Source organism: Apium graveolens, chromosome 6 (genome assembly GCF_009905375.1).
Source record: "Apium graveolens cultivar Ventura chromosome 6, ASM990537v1, whole genome shotgun sequence".
Classification (NCBI taxonomy): domain Eukaryota; kingdom Viridiplantae; phylum Streptophyta; class Magnoliopsida; order Apiales; family Apiaceae; genus Apium; species Apium graveolens.
This window is the reverse complement of record NC_133652.1, coordinates 64761292-64780277: the sequence shown is the minus strand read 5'-3', so window position 1 is coordinate 64780277 and position 18986 is coordinate 64761292. Positions and strand designations below refer to the sequence as shown.

The 18986-nt window shown below is 33.6% G+C and overlaps 1 protein-coding gene across 1 annotated transcript; it reads left to right on the top strand.

Annotated features, from left to right (window-relative positions):
- The first annotated feature begins 17089 nt into the window (after nt 1-17089).
- LOC141665192 (uncharacterized) lies at nt 17090-18184 on the top strand. Its single transcript, XM_074471173.1, has one exon. It carries the CDS (start codon nt 17090-17092, stop codon nt 18182-18184), a length of 1095 nt encoding a protein of 364 aa, XP_074327274.1.
- The last annotated feature ends 802 nt before the right edge of the window (nt 18185-18986 follow it).

Genomic DNA, 18986 nt, shown 5'->3' with positions numbered 1-18986 from the left:
TCGAGTTTATCGAGCCTACAAATTTATCGAGTTTTTAACATGTTTTCGAGTTATCGGGTTCTTATCGAGTTATTCGAGTTTTATTTTACCTTCGTAAAAATATTTCTTTTTTGAAATTTTGACTTATAATTTAAAAACATTAGTTTCACTATTAATAACAATAAATAAATGTTCAAAATAACATACATGTGTTCTGAGGTAAATCTAACAACATATTCAAATATATGTATAAACTAGAAAACAAATAACAACACATTTGTTAGTATAATTTTTCAAATCATCTATTTTATTAATTTTGTTTAACTCTATCTTCATATTTCTTAAAAATGTACTTAGTTTTCTATATTGTATATTGTATATCTTATATATATGATAAATAAAGTAAAATGATAATTTTATTATTGTCGGGACTCGGGAGAGAAAAGTAATTTTTATCTTTTTTAAAACAAAAGTACGCAATAGACATTAAATCATTGATAAATAACAATTATAAAAATAATAATTTTAATTAATAGCAATTCATTATAATAAAACTTTTTTTGGTGTAATTTATATCATAGTTGTAATATATAATAGATGATGTCAAAGATTACTGGAGCTAACAATGTCATTAGCAATCAGTTAAGCTTGGGGGATTACGGGAGCTAACAATGTCATTAATCTTCAATGATCTGATGTCAAAACTTACTGGAGCTAACAATGTTATTAATCTTCAATGATCTGATGTCAAAACTTATTGGAGCTAACAATGTCATTAATCTGCAATGATCTAATGTCAAAGATTACTGGAGCTAACAATGTCATTAACATGATGATGTCAAAGATTACTGATGCTGACAATGCCATTAGCAATCAGTTATATAATAGATGATGTCAAAGATTACTGATGCTGACAATGTCATTAGCAATCAGTTAAGCTTGGGGCCTACCCTAAGATTAGTTGTATTGTAATCTTATCTGTAATTTATACTTGTAACACTTAATGTCTGTAAAATGTAAATGGAGCAGACTGGAGCATTTTTCCCTAAACAGTGTCAAGCCTAAGAATTCTATCTGGAAGAAGATCAAGAAGGTCATGCCTCAGAAGAATTATGAAGAAGCTTGGAGTTGAATAATTCTGTTTGTTGAAAAACATTCTAAGTCAAGATCTCTACAAGTCACAGAATTAGTGTTATAGAGAAGTCATTCGAGAACTCAGAAAGACCTATCGAGAACTCAGGAACTGTCTATCGAGAACTCAGGAAATGCTATTGGAGATATTGATAAGTCAGATACCCATTCGAGAACTCAGAGATATCGACGAGTATACATTCATTAGAGAACTCTGAGTTATCGATAAACCAAAATTCACTAGAGAACTCTGAGTTATCGATAAACCAAAATTCACTAGAGAACTCAGAGTTGTCGATAAGTCAAGTCAACAATGAAGTTTCAGAGATATCGACAAGCCAACATGCCTATTGAGATGTCGAGTTCTCTACAGCTTAATTGGAGATCTCGAAGTGAAGAAATTTCTCTAAGTACAGAATTGCAGAACAGTTCAATATCCAAGGTTGCAAATCAACAAACAATTCATACAGCTGGATTGACAAGTCTACAAAAAGCAGCTTGAGAGATGTGCAAGATCAATGGCAAAGATTAACTGACACAGGAAGATTAAAGTAAACACGGGATGCTAAAGATATGCTAAGTCAGAAATGGGAGATTTGCTTTTCTATAATTAGAAATGACAAGTGACAGTTTAGAAAAGCTAATAGCATGTTTATTACACACTATGTAAACCAGCAGTTAACTGAGTTATAAAGTTAACACTGGTCCTTAGTCAGTTGTAACAATCTAGAAAAAAAATCTTGTATTCTCTCTCAAGAAAGAAGCTAAGTTCTAAATCAAGAACTTAGAGATTTTGTAGCAAAACACTGCTTGATTTTTAATATAAAATTAAGTGAGTTTTGAAGATCTTTGTTTTACATATTTGCATTGTTATTTATGTTTAACATCTATTCTACCAAATCATTGATAACAACCAACTGCTAAAGCCAAAGTCGATCAAAAAGTAAACATTTAAGCCAAAACACATTCACCCCCCTCTGTGTTTAATTCATACCTAACAAGTGGTATCAGAGCAAAATCTGAAAGTAAATATATTAGATCTTGGAAAAATAAATACACAGAAAATCAGTAGTATCAAGATTCCTCCCTTTGATAAGGCCAACTACACTTTATGGAAAAAGAAAATGTTGCTGTTTATAAGAATGACCAATCACCTTTACATTCAGATCCTCAAGAATGGCCCCTTCACTCCTATGGTTAGAGTTGATAAAACCACAGATGGTGACATGGTTATTCCAGCCCATTTTACTCCCAAGGATCCCTCTGACTATACTGATATTGAAAGAGAGAAAATTTCCCTAGACAGTGCTTTACAACTGATACTAATTGAGTCACTTGACAATGTAATGTATAATAACATTATCAACTGTGACACTGCTAAACAGATCTGGGAAAAGATTGAGATACTCTGTGAAGGAACTGAGGAGGTTAGGTCAAATCAAAGAAGGATATTGATTTCTCAGTATGAGGGTTTCATGGCTAAACCAAAGGAAGGTATTACTGATATGTTTGAAAGGTTTAATAAGTTGATAAATGACTTACAGCTTCATGATAAATTTTATGATGTTGAAGAAGTGAATTTGAAGTTCTTGCTTACTCTCCTTGATCATTTGGAACAAAAGATCTCTGCAATCAGAGAAGGAAGGGATTTGAGTAGAATCATACTGGAAGTACTCTATGGGGTTCTGAAAACTTATGAACTTGAAATGATTCAAAAGAAATCATTAAGGACTGGTCAAGGATATGTAATGGATGACTCAAGTGCACTGATTGTGAATGATGGCCAGACCTCTAATGATGAGCAAAGAGTCAATGACACTAAAGAGAAAGTCATACTGTAATTGGATGAAGAAGATGAGTTCTATACTCTCGATGAGCTTGATGAGCTAGACAAATCTATGGCTTACTTGGCCAGAAAATTCTCTAACATTAGAGTGAAGAAACCAAGATTTTTCAAGAGCAATGGACAGTCTTTCAACAAAGACAGCAACTGGAAAGGAAAAGGGAAGTACACTCCTGATAGCAAAACTGGCTACAAAACTGGATCTGTTGATAGATCAAAAATAAGGTGCTTTAACTGTGATGAGTTGGGCTATTTTGCTACAGAATGTAGGAAACCCAAGAAGGCAAAGAAAGACAAAGCCTATCTTGAATTGGAAGCAAAGTATGATGCTCTTCTAAAGAAGCAACAAGGGAAAGCTTATATTGCTGAGGGTAAAAGCTGGGATGATTCAGATAATGATGAAGATGAAGAAGTTGGAAACTATGCACTCATGGCCTTGGAGCAAGGAGATTCTTCATCATCTAAATCACAGGGCAAAGGAACGAAGGTCATATGGATCATTGATAGTGGATGTTCCAGGCATATGACAGGTGATAAGGCCCTGCTATCACAATTTGAGGAGATGGCTGGCCCTTTGGTGACCTTTGGAGACAACAGCAAAGGATTCACAATGGGATATGGCAAGATTGTTTCTGGAAATGTTGTCATTGAAGATGTAGCACTAGTTGCTGGATTAGAAGTAAATCTTCTAAGTGTTAGTCAATTTGCAGACAGAGGTTTTCAAGTTGTTTTCAACAAAGAAGATTGTGCTTTTATTAGTAAAAAGACTGGTGAAATTGCTCTTAAAGGAGTAAGAAAGGGAAGCTTGTTTGTTGCAGACTTAGACTCAATAAATAAGGATGGAGTGTGTTGTTTCTACACCAAGGCATCAGAAGAGCAAAGCAAATTGTGGCATAAGAAGCTATCTCACTTGAATTTCAAAGCAATCAACACCTTAGTCAAGAAGGAGCTTGTGAGAGACATGCCTAGTCTGGAATTTGCTCAACTGGAAGTTTGTGAAGCTTGTCAGAAAAGAAAAATGAAAAGATCAAGTCACAAGTCAAAATCTGTGAATTCTATAAGTGCACCTCTGCAACTTATTCACATGGACTTGTTTGGGCCATTAAATGTCTTGTCCATTTCAAGGAACAAATATGCCCTTGTCATGGTTGATGATTTTTCAAGATACACTTGGGTTGAGTTCATGTACTCTAAAGATGAAACTTCAAACATTATAATTGAGCACATCAAGAAAATTGAGAAGCAAGCTGAAGGAAAAATTAGTGTGAAAAGATTGAGGAGTGATAATGGAACAGAATACAGAAACTCAACATTAAGTGAATTCTGCAAAAACAAAGGCATTGTTCAAGAATTTTCAGCAGCTAGAACACCTCAACAGAATGGAGTAGTTGAGAGGAAAAATAGAACATTGGTTGAAGCTGCTAGAACCTTGCTACAAGATGCTCAGTTGCCAACTAGCTTTTGGGAAGAGGCTGTTAATACTGCATGCTACACTCAAAACAGATATCTCATCAACAAAGCTCATGGCAAATCATCTTACTCAATCATGTCTAACAAGAAGCCTACAGTGAAGCATCTACATGTGTTTGGAAGCAAGTATTATATTATAAAAGACAACTCTGAATATGTGGGAAAATTTGACTCTAAATTTTTGAAGCAATTCTTATGGGATATTCATTGGAAAGAACAGCCTACAAAGTTTATGTGATTGATCAAAAGAAAATTATGGAAAGCACAGATGTGACTTTTGATGATGACAAGTGTCCAGGCTTGGAATGCCTTGATGTAAATGATGCTGAAGCCCTTGTATTTGAAAATCTAACCATTGATAGTAATTCTGATGAGGAAGATGAAGTTGTGGCACAACAAATGACAAATGAAGAGACCTCTGAACAAAATCATGGGAATCAAAACTCTCTTCAGACACCTGAATTTGATGGCACAAACTCAGGGGGAGAAGGAGAGAATGGAAATGACAGTCATGGTAATACTGAAGAAAATGATGAAGGCGCTAGTCAACAGACACATACTAGAAAGTGGGATATGAGTCATACAGTAGAAGATATTATTGGTGATCCCTCAGCTGGTGTGAGAACTAGAAGTGCAACTGCTAATGAATGCCTATATGCATGTTTTATATCTCAAGTAGAGCCCAAGAAAACTGAAGAAGCCCTATTGGATCCTGATTGGATATGTGCTATGCAGGAGGAGCTGAATCAGTTTAAGAGAAACAAAGTTTGGAAATTAGTCCCTGCACCAAAGAACAGAAGCATAATTGGAACTAAGTGGGTGTACAGGAACAAAATGGATGAAAATGGAATTGTTACTAGAAACAAAGCAAGGCTGGTTGCTAAAGGCTACTCACAAGAAGGGGGAATTGACTATGATGAGACTTTTGCTCCTGTTGCAAGACTAGAAGCAATAAGAATTTTTCTGGCATTTGCTACACACTCAAATTTCAAGGTGTATCAAATGGATGTCAAGAGTGCTTTTCTTAATGATGAACTAGAAGAAGAAGTTTATGTGCAACAACCACCTAGCTTTGAAGATCCAGAATTTCCTAACTTTGTTTACAAATTACTCAAGGCTCTATATGGATTGAAATAAGCACCTAGAGCCTGGTATGACACACTGTCAGAATTTCTACTCAAACATGGTTTTACCAGAGGTACTATTGATAAGACTCTCTTCTACAAGAAGCATGGTGAAGATATGATCCTAGTTAAAATCTATGTGGATGATATCATCTTTGGATCTACAAATGAAAAGCTTTGTCAAAGATTCTCTAGGCTAATGCAGAGTGAGTATGCAATGAGCATGATGGGAGAATTGAGTTACTTCCTTGGCCTTCAAGTTAGTCAAAGAAGTGATGGTATTTTCATCAGCCAAACCAAATATGTGAATGAATTATTGAAGAAATTTGGTATGGTGGATAGCTCACCTGCATCTACACCAATGTCTACTGCAACCAAGTTGGATGAAGACAAGAAAGGCAAGAGTGTGGATATTTCAAGCTACAGAGGGATGATTGGATCATTGCTTTATTTGACTGCTAGTAGACCAGACATCATGTTTGCTACTTGTCTATGTGCTAGATTTCAATCCAATCCAAATGAATCACATTTGATGGCTGTGAAAAGGATTTTCAGATACTTAAAGGGAACTCCAAACTTGGGATTATGGTATCCTAAGGGAACTGGTTTTGAAGCTGTTGGATACACAGATGTAAATTTTGTTGGATGCAGGTTTGATAGGAAAATTACTAGTGGAAGCTGTCAATTTCTTGGTCAAAGACTTGTATCCTGGTATAGTAAGAAACAACAATCTGTGTCAACTTCCACAGCTGAGGCTGAATATATAGCTGCTGGAAGTTGTTGTGCTCAGGTGCTTTGGATTAGAAATCAGCTAATGGACTATGGTCTAGTGTTACACAAAATTCCTATTATGTGTGACAATACTAGTGCCATATCTATAGTAGCTAATCCAGTTAATCATTCTAGAACAAAGCACATTGATGTTAGGTACCATTTTATCAGGAAACATGTTGTAAATGGTACCATTGAGCTCATTTTTGTTCCAACCGAGAAACAATTAGCTGACATTTTTACTAAACCTTTGGATGAAGCAACCTTCACTAGACTTGTGAGTGAAATTGGAATGCTCAATTCTTCATCCTAAGGCAAGAACTCATCTAATGTGTTGCAGCAAATTAACTTCTAATAAATCAACATAGTTTGATTTAATTGGAAATTAACTGAAATATGAATTATAAATATTTCAGAATCTCTGTATATTTATTTTTCTTAAAAAACTCAAAAAAAAATAACTTAGAATATTTCAAATTCTAAGTAAACTGCTTAGTTGTTAATTTACATCTTAAATGTGTAAAATTAACACAAGGCAGAATAACAGTACTCAAAGGTATAGAGAACTGAGTTCTCGATAAGTCAAAATGACTTATCGACAAGTCATTTTAGAGTTCTCGAGTGAGTCCTCGATAAATCTATTTACAGACTTCTCGAATGACTTCTCGATAAGCGCTATTATGACTTATCGATAAGACCATGTAGAGTTCTCTAATAGTGTAAATTCAGAGAGTTCTCGACAAGGATATTTTGAGACTTATCAATAACTCAGAACTAGAATAATTTAATTCAATGAATTATTTTAGACAAATACTTTTGGAAAATTTATTCTGATTTTAATTTGATTCAATTCAAATAAATTAGAATCCCTTTTAGTCCATTTTGGACAAACTGGGCATTTATCAGAGTTCTCGATAAATCATTTCTTAGTTCTCAAAAAGAATTAATAAAATGACTTATCAAATGTACCTTTTTCAAATTCAAAATTACTTCTCGATAAGTTTAATATCAACCGTTTATTTGACTTCTCGATAAGTATTTTACTTTTTCTATAAATACCCATACTTCTCGATTCAATTTGAACTTGAAATTTTTCAAAATTCTAAGTAAACTGAATATTTATTACTTCATATCTTCAGTATATGAACTTAATAAATAACAGATCAAAAGAAGCAAAAATTATGAAAAACTGAACAAATTTAATTCATAAATTCTGTTCATAAAAATACTTTTGACATACTTTGTCTCTAATTTCTCTGACTTATTGACACATTTACTTGCTTATATGATTTCTTGTTTACGTGAAAATAAGTTAGTCCAATGTTAGTAGACTGGTACATTATTTGTATTGTTTTGAGTATGCTGATAGTGGTGAATTTATTTGACTGATTGCTTATAGGATGAGTTACTTTTTGTGTAGGGAGTACGTGCATATTTGCATGGGAATAGTCACTCTTTAAAGTAAACTAATATTCTTGAGTACTTGCATGGGGAATAGTAACTAGTCATTTCTACCTGTCAAGTATGCTTATGTGATTATTACTCTTATTATCCGGGCAACTCAAGAGTCTATTGGTTTCTATCTTTACTCTCTTTATAAATTAAAACGCTTCACTCTTTATCATTTATCACTACTCTCCTATTCTCAACAAACATCCAATTTCAAACTCACCTCCTGTTCATCTCTCTCTCTCTCTCTCTCTCACTCAAATGGATGCCCCAGTCTTTTACAGACTTATTCATGGATCTTACCAACTGGTCCATCATTTGGATGATGATCTAGTTTATTTTGATCCTATCGGACTTCGTGTCCGTCTCAAGGGGGTTGTTTACAGCCACTTTGATATTCCACTTGAGGTCTTTTACGAACTCTCGTGGAATGATCAAATCAGCATTCTTTTCTTTGAGATGGAAGTCTCTTTCGAGCAGGAGAGACGTGCAAGGGTGGCTGAGCAGCAACGCCTTGCTGCTTTGGAGTTGCAGGAGAGGATCATCTCTCTTGCACACGCCATGTCCAGAGCTTACCAGCGCAGGGCAAGGAGGTTGGAGGCCGAGAAGAAGGAGTCTGAATTAGAGTAGTTAGGATTAGGATTTACTTGTTAAATCTATGTCTTAATGTACTATGTTTCCATTTTTAATGAAAGTTCTGATTCTTGTCTTGCAATCTATTGTTTGTGTAATAATTACTATGTGCTTATACTTAAATTAAATTTTGTCTTCTCTGCAATAATGCTTGCAACTAAAATATCTTACAATGTATTTGTCTAATGAAACTCCAAAAAGATACATTTGTTCAATACATTACAGGTCTAATACAAGACATCAACAGAGAATTCAAATAATCAATTCACAGGTATTAGTGCTATAACTGCAGCTAAAACATTTCAAAACCAAACTGTGGTTTACCCAGGCACAGCAACACAAACACAAACTCAAACACAATCCCACTCAAGTGACTCTCAAAAGCCACCTGTTTTACAAAAGGACAAAAATTTCATGATGTTCTTCAGATTGTTCTGTTGTTTGAGAAAAGAATCCACCAAACATGAAAATTTATCAGTTTACTGAATATTTCATGAGTATTCTTTATGCACCTTCATGTGCAAAATAGTCTTCACAGACTGAAAGGCTTGAAGGTAGTACTCCTGAGGGGGAGCTATCTAAATCCTCTCCAATTCAATTGGAGGTTCCTCAAGAAGGAACAACTCCCCTCATAACTCTAGCAGAAGCTGTCTTAGCAGTCAAATCTAGAAGAACAATTGCCTATGACAATGTCATAAGAAGGGAAATCTTAGCACATTCAAGTGCCAGTGTGTTGCAAGACACACAAGGGTTTGAGGCTGGTGCACATGGCAGTAACCCAGTCAAATCCCCTCCAATTCAATTGGAGGTTCCCACTACAAGTGGAGGACAACACACTGTCACAACCACATAGCAATCTGTGAGTCAAACTGTGACCCCAGTCATAGATGCTTATGCACTCATTTTTCTAGTGAAATGAGTATGATTAGCCCTATATGGTCTTCCTCTAATCATATGATCACAGATTAACTCTTCTCAGCCACCTCTTATTTTTGTAGGTCAAACAACATTTGAGCCTTTCATGTGAGAATAAGAGAAAAGATTGAGTGAAAAACAAAGCATAAGAGAGGCAGAATCCTTCCTGGAAAAATGAGAGGTAGATGAGTGTATGGATTTAGTAATCCTTGTGAGGGAACTCTGACTCTCAAAAGTCATGAGACTAGTGCAGTGATAATTGGTGAGACTACTTAATTAAAAGAACAGAGAGCTTAGGACTTTTAGCACTGACAAACTTTTTCTGCAGATCTAAGTGAAACTTCTATTCTTTTTGATAAACTCATCACCATGAATCTTAATGAAGCTTGAAGCTGCAGACAGTGTTCCAAATGGACAATGACATCAGCTTGAACAATGTGCATTTATCTGGATCTTTCTTCCTGGAGATAATGTCAAAAAGGGGTAGAATATATATCTAAATGGCAAAAAAGCTAATGGATGTTGAATAAATCTAAATGCAACTCAACAAAAGAAGACCTGATGGGAAGATTGGTTTTGGTTTCTGCGTTTAGTTAAAGTTTTGACATCATCAATCAGAACTTGTGCATAATTTCATAATGAACAAGTTGGGGGAGATTGTAATATATAATAGATGATGTCAAAGATTACTGAAGCTAACAATGTCATTAGCAATCAGTTAAGCTTGGGGGAATACTGGAGCTAACAATGTCATTAATCTTCAATGATCTGATGTCAAAACTTACTGGAGCTAACAATGTCATTAATCTTCAATGATCTGATGTCAAAACTTACTGGAGCTAACAATGTCATTAATCTTCAATGATCTGATGTCAAAGATTACTGGAGCTAACAATATTATTAACATGATGATGTCAAAGATTACTGATGCTGACAATGTCATTAGCAATCAGTTATATAATAGATGATGTCAAAGATTACTGATGCTGACAATGTCATTAGCAATCAGTTAAGCTTGGGGCCAACCCTAAGATTAGTTGTATTGTAACCTTAATCTGTAATTTATACTTGTAACACTTAATGTCTGTAAACTGTAAATGGAGCAGACTGGAGCATTTTTCCCTAAACAGTGTCAAACCTAAGAATTCTAACTGGAAGAAGATCAAGAAGGTCATGCCTCAGAAGAATTATGAAGAAGCTTGGAGTTGAATAATTCTGTTTGGTGAAATACATTCTAAGTCAATATCTCTACAAGTCACAGAATTAGTGTTATAGAGAAGTCATTCGAGAACTCAGAAAGACCTATCGAGAACTCAGGAACTGTCTATCGAGAACTCAAGAAATGCTATTGGAGATATCGATAAGTCAGATATCCATTCGAGAACTCAGAGATATCGACAAGTATACATTCATTAGAGAACTCTGAGTTATCGATAGACCAAAATTCACTAGAGAACTCTGAGTTATCGATAAACCAAAATTCACTAGAGAACTCAGAGTTGTCGATAAGTCAAGTCAACAATGAAGTTTCAGAGATATCGACAAGCCAACATGCCTATTGAGATGTCGAGTTCTCTACAACTTAATTGGAGATCTCGAAGTGAAGAAATTTCTCTAAGTACAGAATTGCAGAACAGTTCAATATCCAAGGTTGCAAATCAACAAACAATTCACACAACTGGATTGAAAAGTCTACAAAAAGCAGCTTGAGAGATGTGCAAGATCAATGGCAAAGATTAACTGACAGAGGAAGATTAAAGTAAACACGGGATGCTAAAGTTATGCTAAGCCAGAAATGGGAGATTTGCTTTTCTATAAATAGAAATGACAAGTGACAGTTTAGAAAAGCTAATAGCATGTTTATTACATACTATGTAAACCAGCAGTTAACTGAGCCATAAAGTTAACACTGGTCCTTAGTCAGTTGTAACAATCTAGAAAGAAAATCTTGTATTCTCTCTCAAGAAAGAAGCTAAGTTCTAAACCAAGAACTTAGAGATTTTGTAGCAAAACACTGCTTGATTTTTAATATAAAATTAAGTGAGTTTTGAAGATCTTTGTTTTACATATTTGCATTGTTATTTATGTTTAACATCTATTCTACCAAATCATTGATAACAACCAACTGCTAAAGCCAAAGTCGATCAAAAAATGAACATTTAAGCCAAAACACATTCACCCCCCCTGTGTTGTATTCATATCTAATAATAGTTGTATAATATACCTATTAACTTATCACTAAATTATAAATTTAGATCCAATTAGTTGACATCTCAATTAGAATTTAGACAATTATCAAAAGTATGAATCAAATTTATAATAAAATATCAATATAGTAGTAATACATTATTACTATAAATGACCGTTAGATTTTGAAATAAATGATAACTTTTGAATCTAAAATAAAGGAATATTCTATAGATACATGATTTAAACAAAAAAAATAGAAACCCTATATTGAATAGATTATTTGATGTAAAATTCATAGCTATCCTTTTTATTTTAAAATAAAATCAAACGAAACTCGATGACAATTTTATTTTCTTCAACTCCAACTTAATTCTTTTTTGTTTTACTCTTTCAAATTAATAAATTTTTATTTTTCTATAAAATCTATACTATACTATAATAGCCGGAATGGGGTATAATTTGTAGTTTGATTAACCCTTTATTTTGGTTATCCCTTTCCATCACGACCGTCAGATCTTCTTCATCAAATAATCACATCCGTTAGATCCAAATACTAAAAAAAATACACTCCACAAGTTCTCAGGTTCGAATCCCGTCAACAACAAACATTTATATTATTATTTATAAAGATACATATAAGTTCTCAGGTTCGAATCCCGTCAACAACAAAATTTATATTATTATTTATAAAGTTACATATAAGTTCTCAGGTTCGAATCATGTTAACAACAAACATATATACTATTTATAAAGATATATAAGTTTTCATATTCGAATCTCACTCACCAAGAACAAACATTTACATTATTATTTATGAATAATATTGCATCAATCATATAATATATACATTATTTAAACCTAACTTGAAATTATAATTATATAATCATTATTTAGTATTTAATTATTTATATAGAATTTTAATAAAATATACAAAATAGAGTTTAAAATATATAAATATTGTCAAGACCCGTGCATCGCACGGGGCGTAAGCTAGTATTAATAATTGATGCAATACAAATCTAATTCAGTTCAAAATAAAATTAGTTTTGAAACAAAATAAATGTTACATGAAAAATTGATAGACTAAAAATAGGACTAGAAATTTTTACTTAAAAAAATTAGTATGACAATAAATCTGAGTCAACAAGTATTTATAAATGATACGCTAGAATGAAATTAAAATATTTTTTTGATAATCATATTAACCCTATTTTGTGTACAATAGCAATAAAGACTACCAATATACACAAAGTGACAAAGGACTACCAATATACACAAAGTGACAAATGACTACCAATATAAAATATATATACATATCCAGAAAAAATTATCAATCATATAAATAACAAATAGAGAAAGACATAAGTCATATTAATGATATAAGTAAAATAAAATATCACTAATCATGTAAATAACAAATAAAAATAGCATCAAGTTATATTAATGGAAAAAAAATAAAAATATAGAAAAACATAAGTAATATTAATAACATAAGTAATAACATATATAAAAAATAAAAATATTAATAAAATATAAAAAAATTAACCGAGTTCGAGTCGAGTTCGAGTTTATCGAGTCAAACTCGAGTCGAGTTCAAAAAAACTCGGCTCGGCTCGAGTTTTTAATCGAGCCTTAAATCTTGTTCGAGCTTGAGCTCGATAACGAGTTCGAGTCGAGTCGAGCCGAGTTAATCGAGTCGAGTTCGAGTCGAGCTCGAAAAAGCTCGGCTCGAATTACAGCCTAGGCTTGACTTATGTCATTTCCAAAATTTATTATAATACATTCATTTTTTTAATTTATAAGGTTATAATATATATTTGTCAAAAAAAATCAATGTTCGTATTGTTAGAAGGATTGTTGCAACTGCTTGATGCTCTTTGCTAATGGTATTAGTATTTTGTATGACGCTCTTTGCTAATGGTACTAGTGCTATGTATTGAACATAGTATGTGTAGTCTATTTGTCATGTCTAGTAGTGTTAGGTCTGTAATCAACTGTAGAGGAGGGGGTGAATACAGTTTATGCAAATAATTCGATAAAACTTTAAACAATCAACAATTTTTATATTAATCTGATAAAAATTGTTACACAAGTACTCTCTCAAAGGATGAACAATTATCCTTGAGAGCTGCTGGGTTATATGAAAGATATAACAATTTGTAACAACACATATAGTGTAAACCTAATATGTGCTACACAATCAATAAGGAATCCTATTCTATTACAATAAGGAAACCTAATACATATCCATGTATGATTGTTTCTAATATAAAGTCCTTCACCGCCTTGAATTCTGCAATCCTTTTCTTTCTTGAATATCTACTAAAGTGATTAAGTCCTGATGAGATCAACTACTGATCATCAAGTACTGATAGACAAGTATTGATGATGTCACATTCAGTAAGTCCTGATATTAAGTCCTGATAGTTTATCTCATGATATCATCAATTATATCTAACAATCTCCCCTACTTGTGCATTTTATAATTATGTACAAGTTCTAATTGATGATGTCAAAACTATCTTAATGCAGAAATTAAATAAACATATACAATCTTACAGACAGTGATTATCAGACTTTATTCTTTATTCTGAACTCTAACACAATCCCGAGATTCTTCAAGAAACTTCCTCAACAGATTTTCTTCCATTACATCTAAGTACCATTGCATCATTTATTTATGTTCTTTTAGCTCATATATTGATTCATCATTATGATAGATGGCAGCCCTGAGATCATGTAGCTTTGAGTTTCCAAGAGATAGATCATCCAGTTCCAGAAATCCGATCTTCTTTCCATCAGGAGTAAAAGTTATGACTTCCCTTCCTAGACCCACTTCTATCTAAGCTCCTCAAACATGCATATCAACAACATATTCAGTTTAATCAATGTACTGCGGAATGTAGTTAGATTTGTAAGGCATCCCTCTCTGCTTCAACTGTATTAGGTTCTTTATAAAAGCAGACCATCTGGCAGTTACAGGATTGGTTACCTTAAGAATTATAGCAATAAGTTCTAATTCCTGCCATGGTTTGTCTCTCAACTGTTCTTGAGTCAACCTTAATCTTCTCCCAGACTCCAAAAAATAAATCATATTCTCTCCAATAAGATCAATAGCAATGTGTACTGATATGACTGTCTTTTCATACACAACTCCTCATTTTCTCAAATATTTTGTCCAAAACTTCAAAACACTCATAAAAAATGGCTCAACCCCAATTATATAAACACAACGGTGGATGCTTCATGCCAATCATCAACCCAAGTGATGAGAAGATGCACTTCGATCTATACGGACTTCTGGTTCATATTGGTGGTGAAATCTATCACCCAACTGATGTTCCAGACTCAATCTATGATCATCTCTCTTGGGATGATCAGTTGGAACTGCATTTATTCACGAGCGAAGTTCTTCTTAAGGAAGAACTACGTGCTGAGTTGGCGGAACGTTTTCGTCAGGCAGCTCTTGAGCTGCAAGAAAATATCATTTTTCTTGCAGGACAATAGACAATGAGTAGGATTTATCATCACCGGGCGATAAGGGCGGACCAGGCTGCAAAGAGGCAGAAAAATAATGAGTAGTTTAGATTAAGTTAGGTTTTTATATTTAAAAATCTAAGTTTTGTACTCATCTTCTTAAATATTAATGAAATATCATTTGCCTTCTTTGATTCCTTAATTGAATGAATGTTTATTGTCTTGTTTGTGCTTGACTTATTATGATTGTTCATATTCAAATTAGTACTGCATGCTTAATTTCAGAAATTTTTCAATAGTGCATGTGAGGGACTAATCTCTGTTTGAGTTCATATGTTCACTACAGTACAGATTGAGCACATTACAAGAAGAAACTGTTTTCACAGAAGAAATTTATGAAAGATTTAATTCTGATCTCATGAGAATTATAATATTTGAGTGTTATTTTCTATAAAAATTCTTTGAAACTTTCTTTTTCTCTCCAAGGAAGTTGTCCACACTCAATCTCAAAATCATAAATCTTATATCTCAAAATTCTTCTTACAAATGAAATACTTGAATCTGTTATATATTTGAATGACTTTTAACCTTACAACTTACCCCATTAATTCTCACACCCTTTGGCTTTTCATTTTACTTGTAACCTACAAACTCTAGCCCTATATAAACCATTGTAAGATATGTGATTTTGATATATGAAATTGAAAATCTTCTCTATTCTCTTAGTCATTTTGTTCTTGTAATGCTCTCTATATAATATATTCTATATTAGTTTGTAATACGTTATCAGCACGATAGTAAAAAAAAGAGGAGGTGGATTTCTAGTTTGCGGCAATTCTCGGAACAACACTAGTAGGCCTATTAAATCAGCATAGATCTCGAAATTTACGCATCCCAATCTTGTGTACCAGCTTCTCGAAGGAAGATGTAGGAAGTGCTTTTGTGAACAAGTCTGCTGGATTTTCACATGATCGAATCTGACAAACATTAATTCTCACACCCTTTGGCTTTTCATTTTACTTGTAACCTACAAACTCTAGCCCTATATAAACCATTGTAAGATATGTGATTTTGATATATGAAATGAAAATCTTCTCTATTCTCTTAGTCATTTTGTTCTTGTAATGCTCTCTATATAATATATTCTATATTAGTTTGTAATACGTTATCAGCACGATAGTAAAAAAAAGAGGAGGTGGATTTCTAGTTTGCGGCAATTCTCGGAACAACACTAGTAGGCCTTCTATTCAAGCTTAATCATCTGAAGACAAAAACTATACGGTAAAAACTCTTCCCACTTATTCTTTCTGCCTATGAAAATTGTGTGTATAGATAAAGCATTTTGCATCTAGTCTGTCCAAGTACAAGTGTTGGCCTTGGCTGCGGAAAGTTTTAAGTCTTGGCCAACCTGATCTATTGTTTTTATTTATATACCCTACACAGCGCACCACTCCACAATCACATGTACACATATTTATATATTTCCATGTGGCTGTAAGTTCCAGTCTATATTTAAGCTAATCTTATTAAAAATCATACATGTGCAACGGAATTAAGTGAATATAGTATTAGTTAAGTGAAGATTGAGAGCCCATTTTTGTACCTCATGACTTTGCATGGCCTTGTTTCCGTGTTTATTTTATCATTTTTGATTTAATATTACATAATGTGTATACATGTTTAAGATCTCTTGAGAATTCTTACGGACAATGCATTAAAGTGCATGTGTGTGTTTTGAACTTCTACTGTCTTATCTGCTGTCACATGGACTTTGGTTGGTCTTTGCTTAACTCCGTAAAAGAAATAAGTTCACTGTATTGATATTACTAGATGAATATGTACTTATAGGTTTCAGAAAGATGGCTTAAAAAAAAAAACTAGTGCCTTGGTAAATTATTGCATGCAATTCTTACAAATCTGTTACCCCTTTATATTTGGAATTTTATGTCATCTTTGTTCTGTTTATTTTTATCTTATTCCTGCTTTCATGCCCTTTTGAATTATCATTAAATAAAAATTCATGGATGTGTATATTTGTTATAAGATCATCTTTATGTGAATATTTTCTCACTTATAATTCATTTATATTTTTGTTTCTTTAGTCATAATGTCGAATCTTACGAAACTTGAGTTCAACGCACTTGATGTCACCGGCAAAAATTATTTGACATGGATTCTTGATGCGGAAATCCATCTAAGTGCTATGGGCCTCGGTGACACAATCAAAGAGGGCAATAAGGCCTCTGAACAAGATAAGGCAAAGGCCATGATATTTCTTCGCCATCACCTTGATGAAGGATTGAAAACTGAATATCTGACTATTAAAGATCCATCAACTCTTTGGAAGGATCTCAAAGAAAGATATGACCACCAGAAAACGGTGATACTCCCTAAAGCTCGCTATGATTGGCTACACTTGCGATTGCAAGATTATAAAAGTGTGAGCGAGTATAACTCTGCCATGTTCAAAATTACATCTCAATTGAAATTATGTGGCGAGAATATCACCGATAAAGATATGTTGGAAAAAACATATTCGACTTTCCATGCCAATAATATGCTCTTGCAGCAACAATATCGTGAACGTGGGTTCACAAAATATTCTGAGCTGATTTCTGTTTTGCTCCTTGCTGAACAAAATAATGAAATTTTGTTGAAAAATCATCAAGCACGTCCAACTGGCTCAACACCATTCCCTGAAGTGAATGCGGTGACTAATAATGAATATAGAGATAATAAATCATTTGGACGTGGACGTGGGCATGGATATAGACGTGGGCGTGGACGTGCCCGTGGTCATGGTTTTGGGCGTGGTAGAGGCCGTAATCAACAAAATCCCCCCAACTTTAAAAGGAAGCCTTACTATCAGAAACGGGCAACAAATGAGGGGCAACCCGAGGGAAGTACGATGGTTAAAAGGGGTGAAAGTACTTGTAGTCGTTGTGGTATGAAAGGTCATTGGAGAAGTACATGTCGTACTTCCAAGCACTTTGCTGACCTATATCAAGCATCTTTAAAGAATGTTGAAACTAATTTCACCGAACAGAATGATCCCTTGGGGCTCTCCCATCTTGAAGCACACCTTGGAAGTGATACTCAAGTTGATCCTCCGGCCTTTACTCACATGGAAGTCGGTGATTTCTTTGAAGATGTTGATATGAATATGCCTAAATTTGGTGGTGATGAGCCTAAGAATAATTAAGAAAGCCCTTACATTGTTTGTTGAACGTTTTCCTTATTTACTTTGGATTGTTAGTACTTAATTTTTAAACTATGATAATCATCCTTATCAATTGCTTATGTAATTTTCCTTAATGAACTACTTGAGATGTTTTACCTCTACTTCTAATTTTATTTTATTTTTCGTGAAGAAATATGGCCAGCAACCTCTCATCATGTGCTATAAAAGATGAGGAATCTTTTTGTTTGGCAGATAGTGCAACCACACATACAATTTTAAAAGATCAAAAATATTTTTCGCATCTAACATTAGCCAAAGCTAATGTAAATACAATATCGGGTGCATCAAATATAATTGAAGGCTCCGGAAGAGCAAGTATAGTGTTACCTAATGGTACATGTTTGTTGATTGAAAATGCACTATTCTCCACCCGATCAAAAAGAAATCTTTTGAGTTTTAAAGATATACGCCACAATGGCTATCATATTGAGACAACAAATGAACTTGAAAGTGAATATTTGTGTATCACGACTACTGTCTCAGGGAGGAAACATGTGATAGAAAAACTCCCATCATATAATTCTGGATTATATTATACTTTCATAAATCCAGTTGAGTCACACATGACTATTAATACAAGATCTGTTGACCCGACAAATTTTATTATATGGCATGATCGTTTAGGCCATCTGGGTTCAACAATGATGCGAAGAATTATTGAAAATTCAAATGGACATCCACTCAAAAACAAAATTGTTCCATTGTCCAAAGATTTTTCATGTGTTGCTTGTTTTGAAGGAAAATTGATAACAAAACCATCCCT

Bases quoted from the DNA above. Each gene is read 5' to 3' on its own strand.
- LOC141665192 (XM_074471173.1), top strand. From the start codon at position 17,090: ATGTCGAATCTTACGAAACTTGAGTTCAACGCACTTGATGTCACCGGC.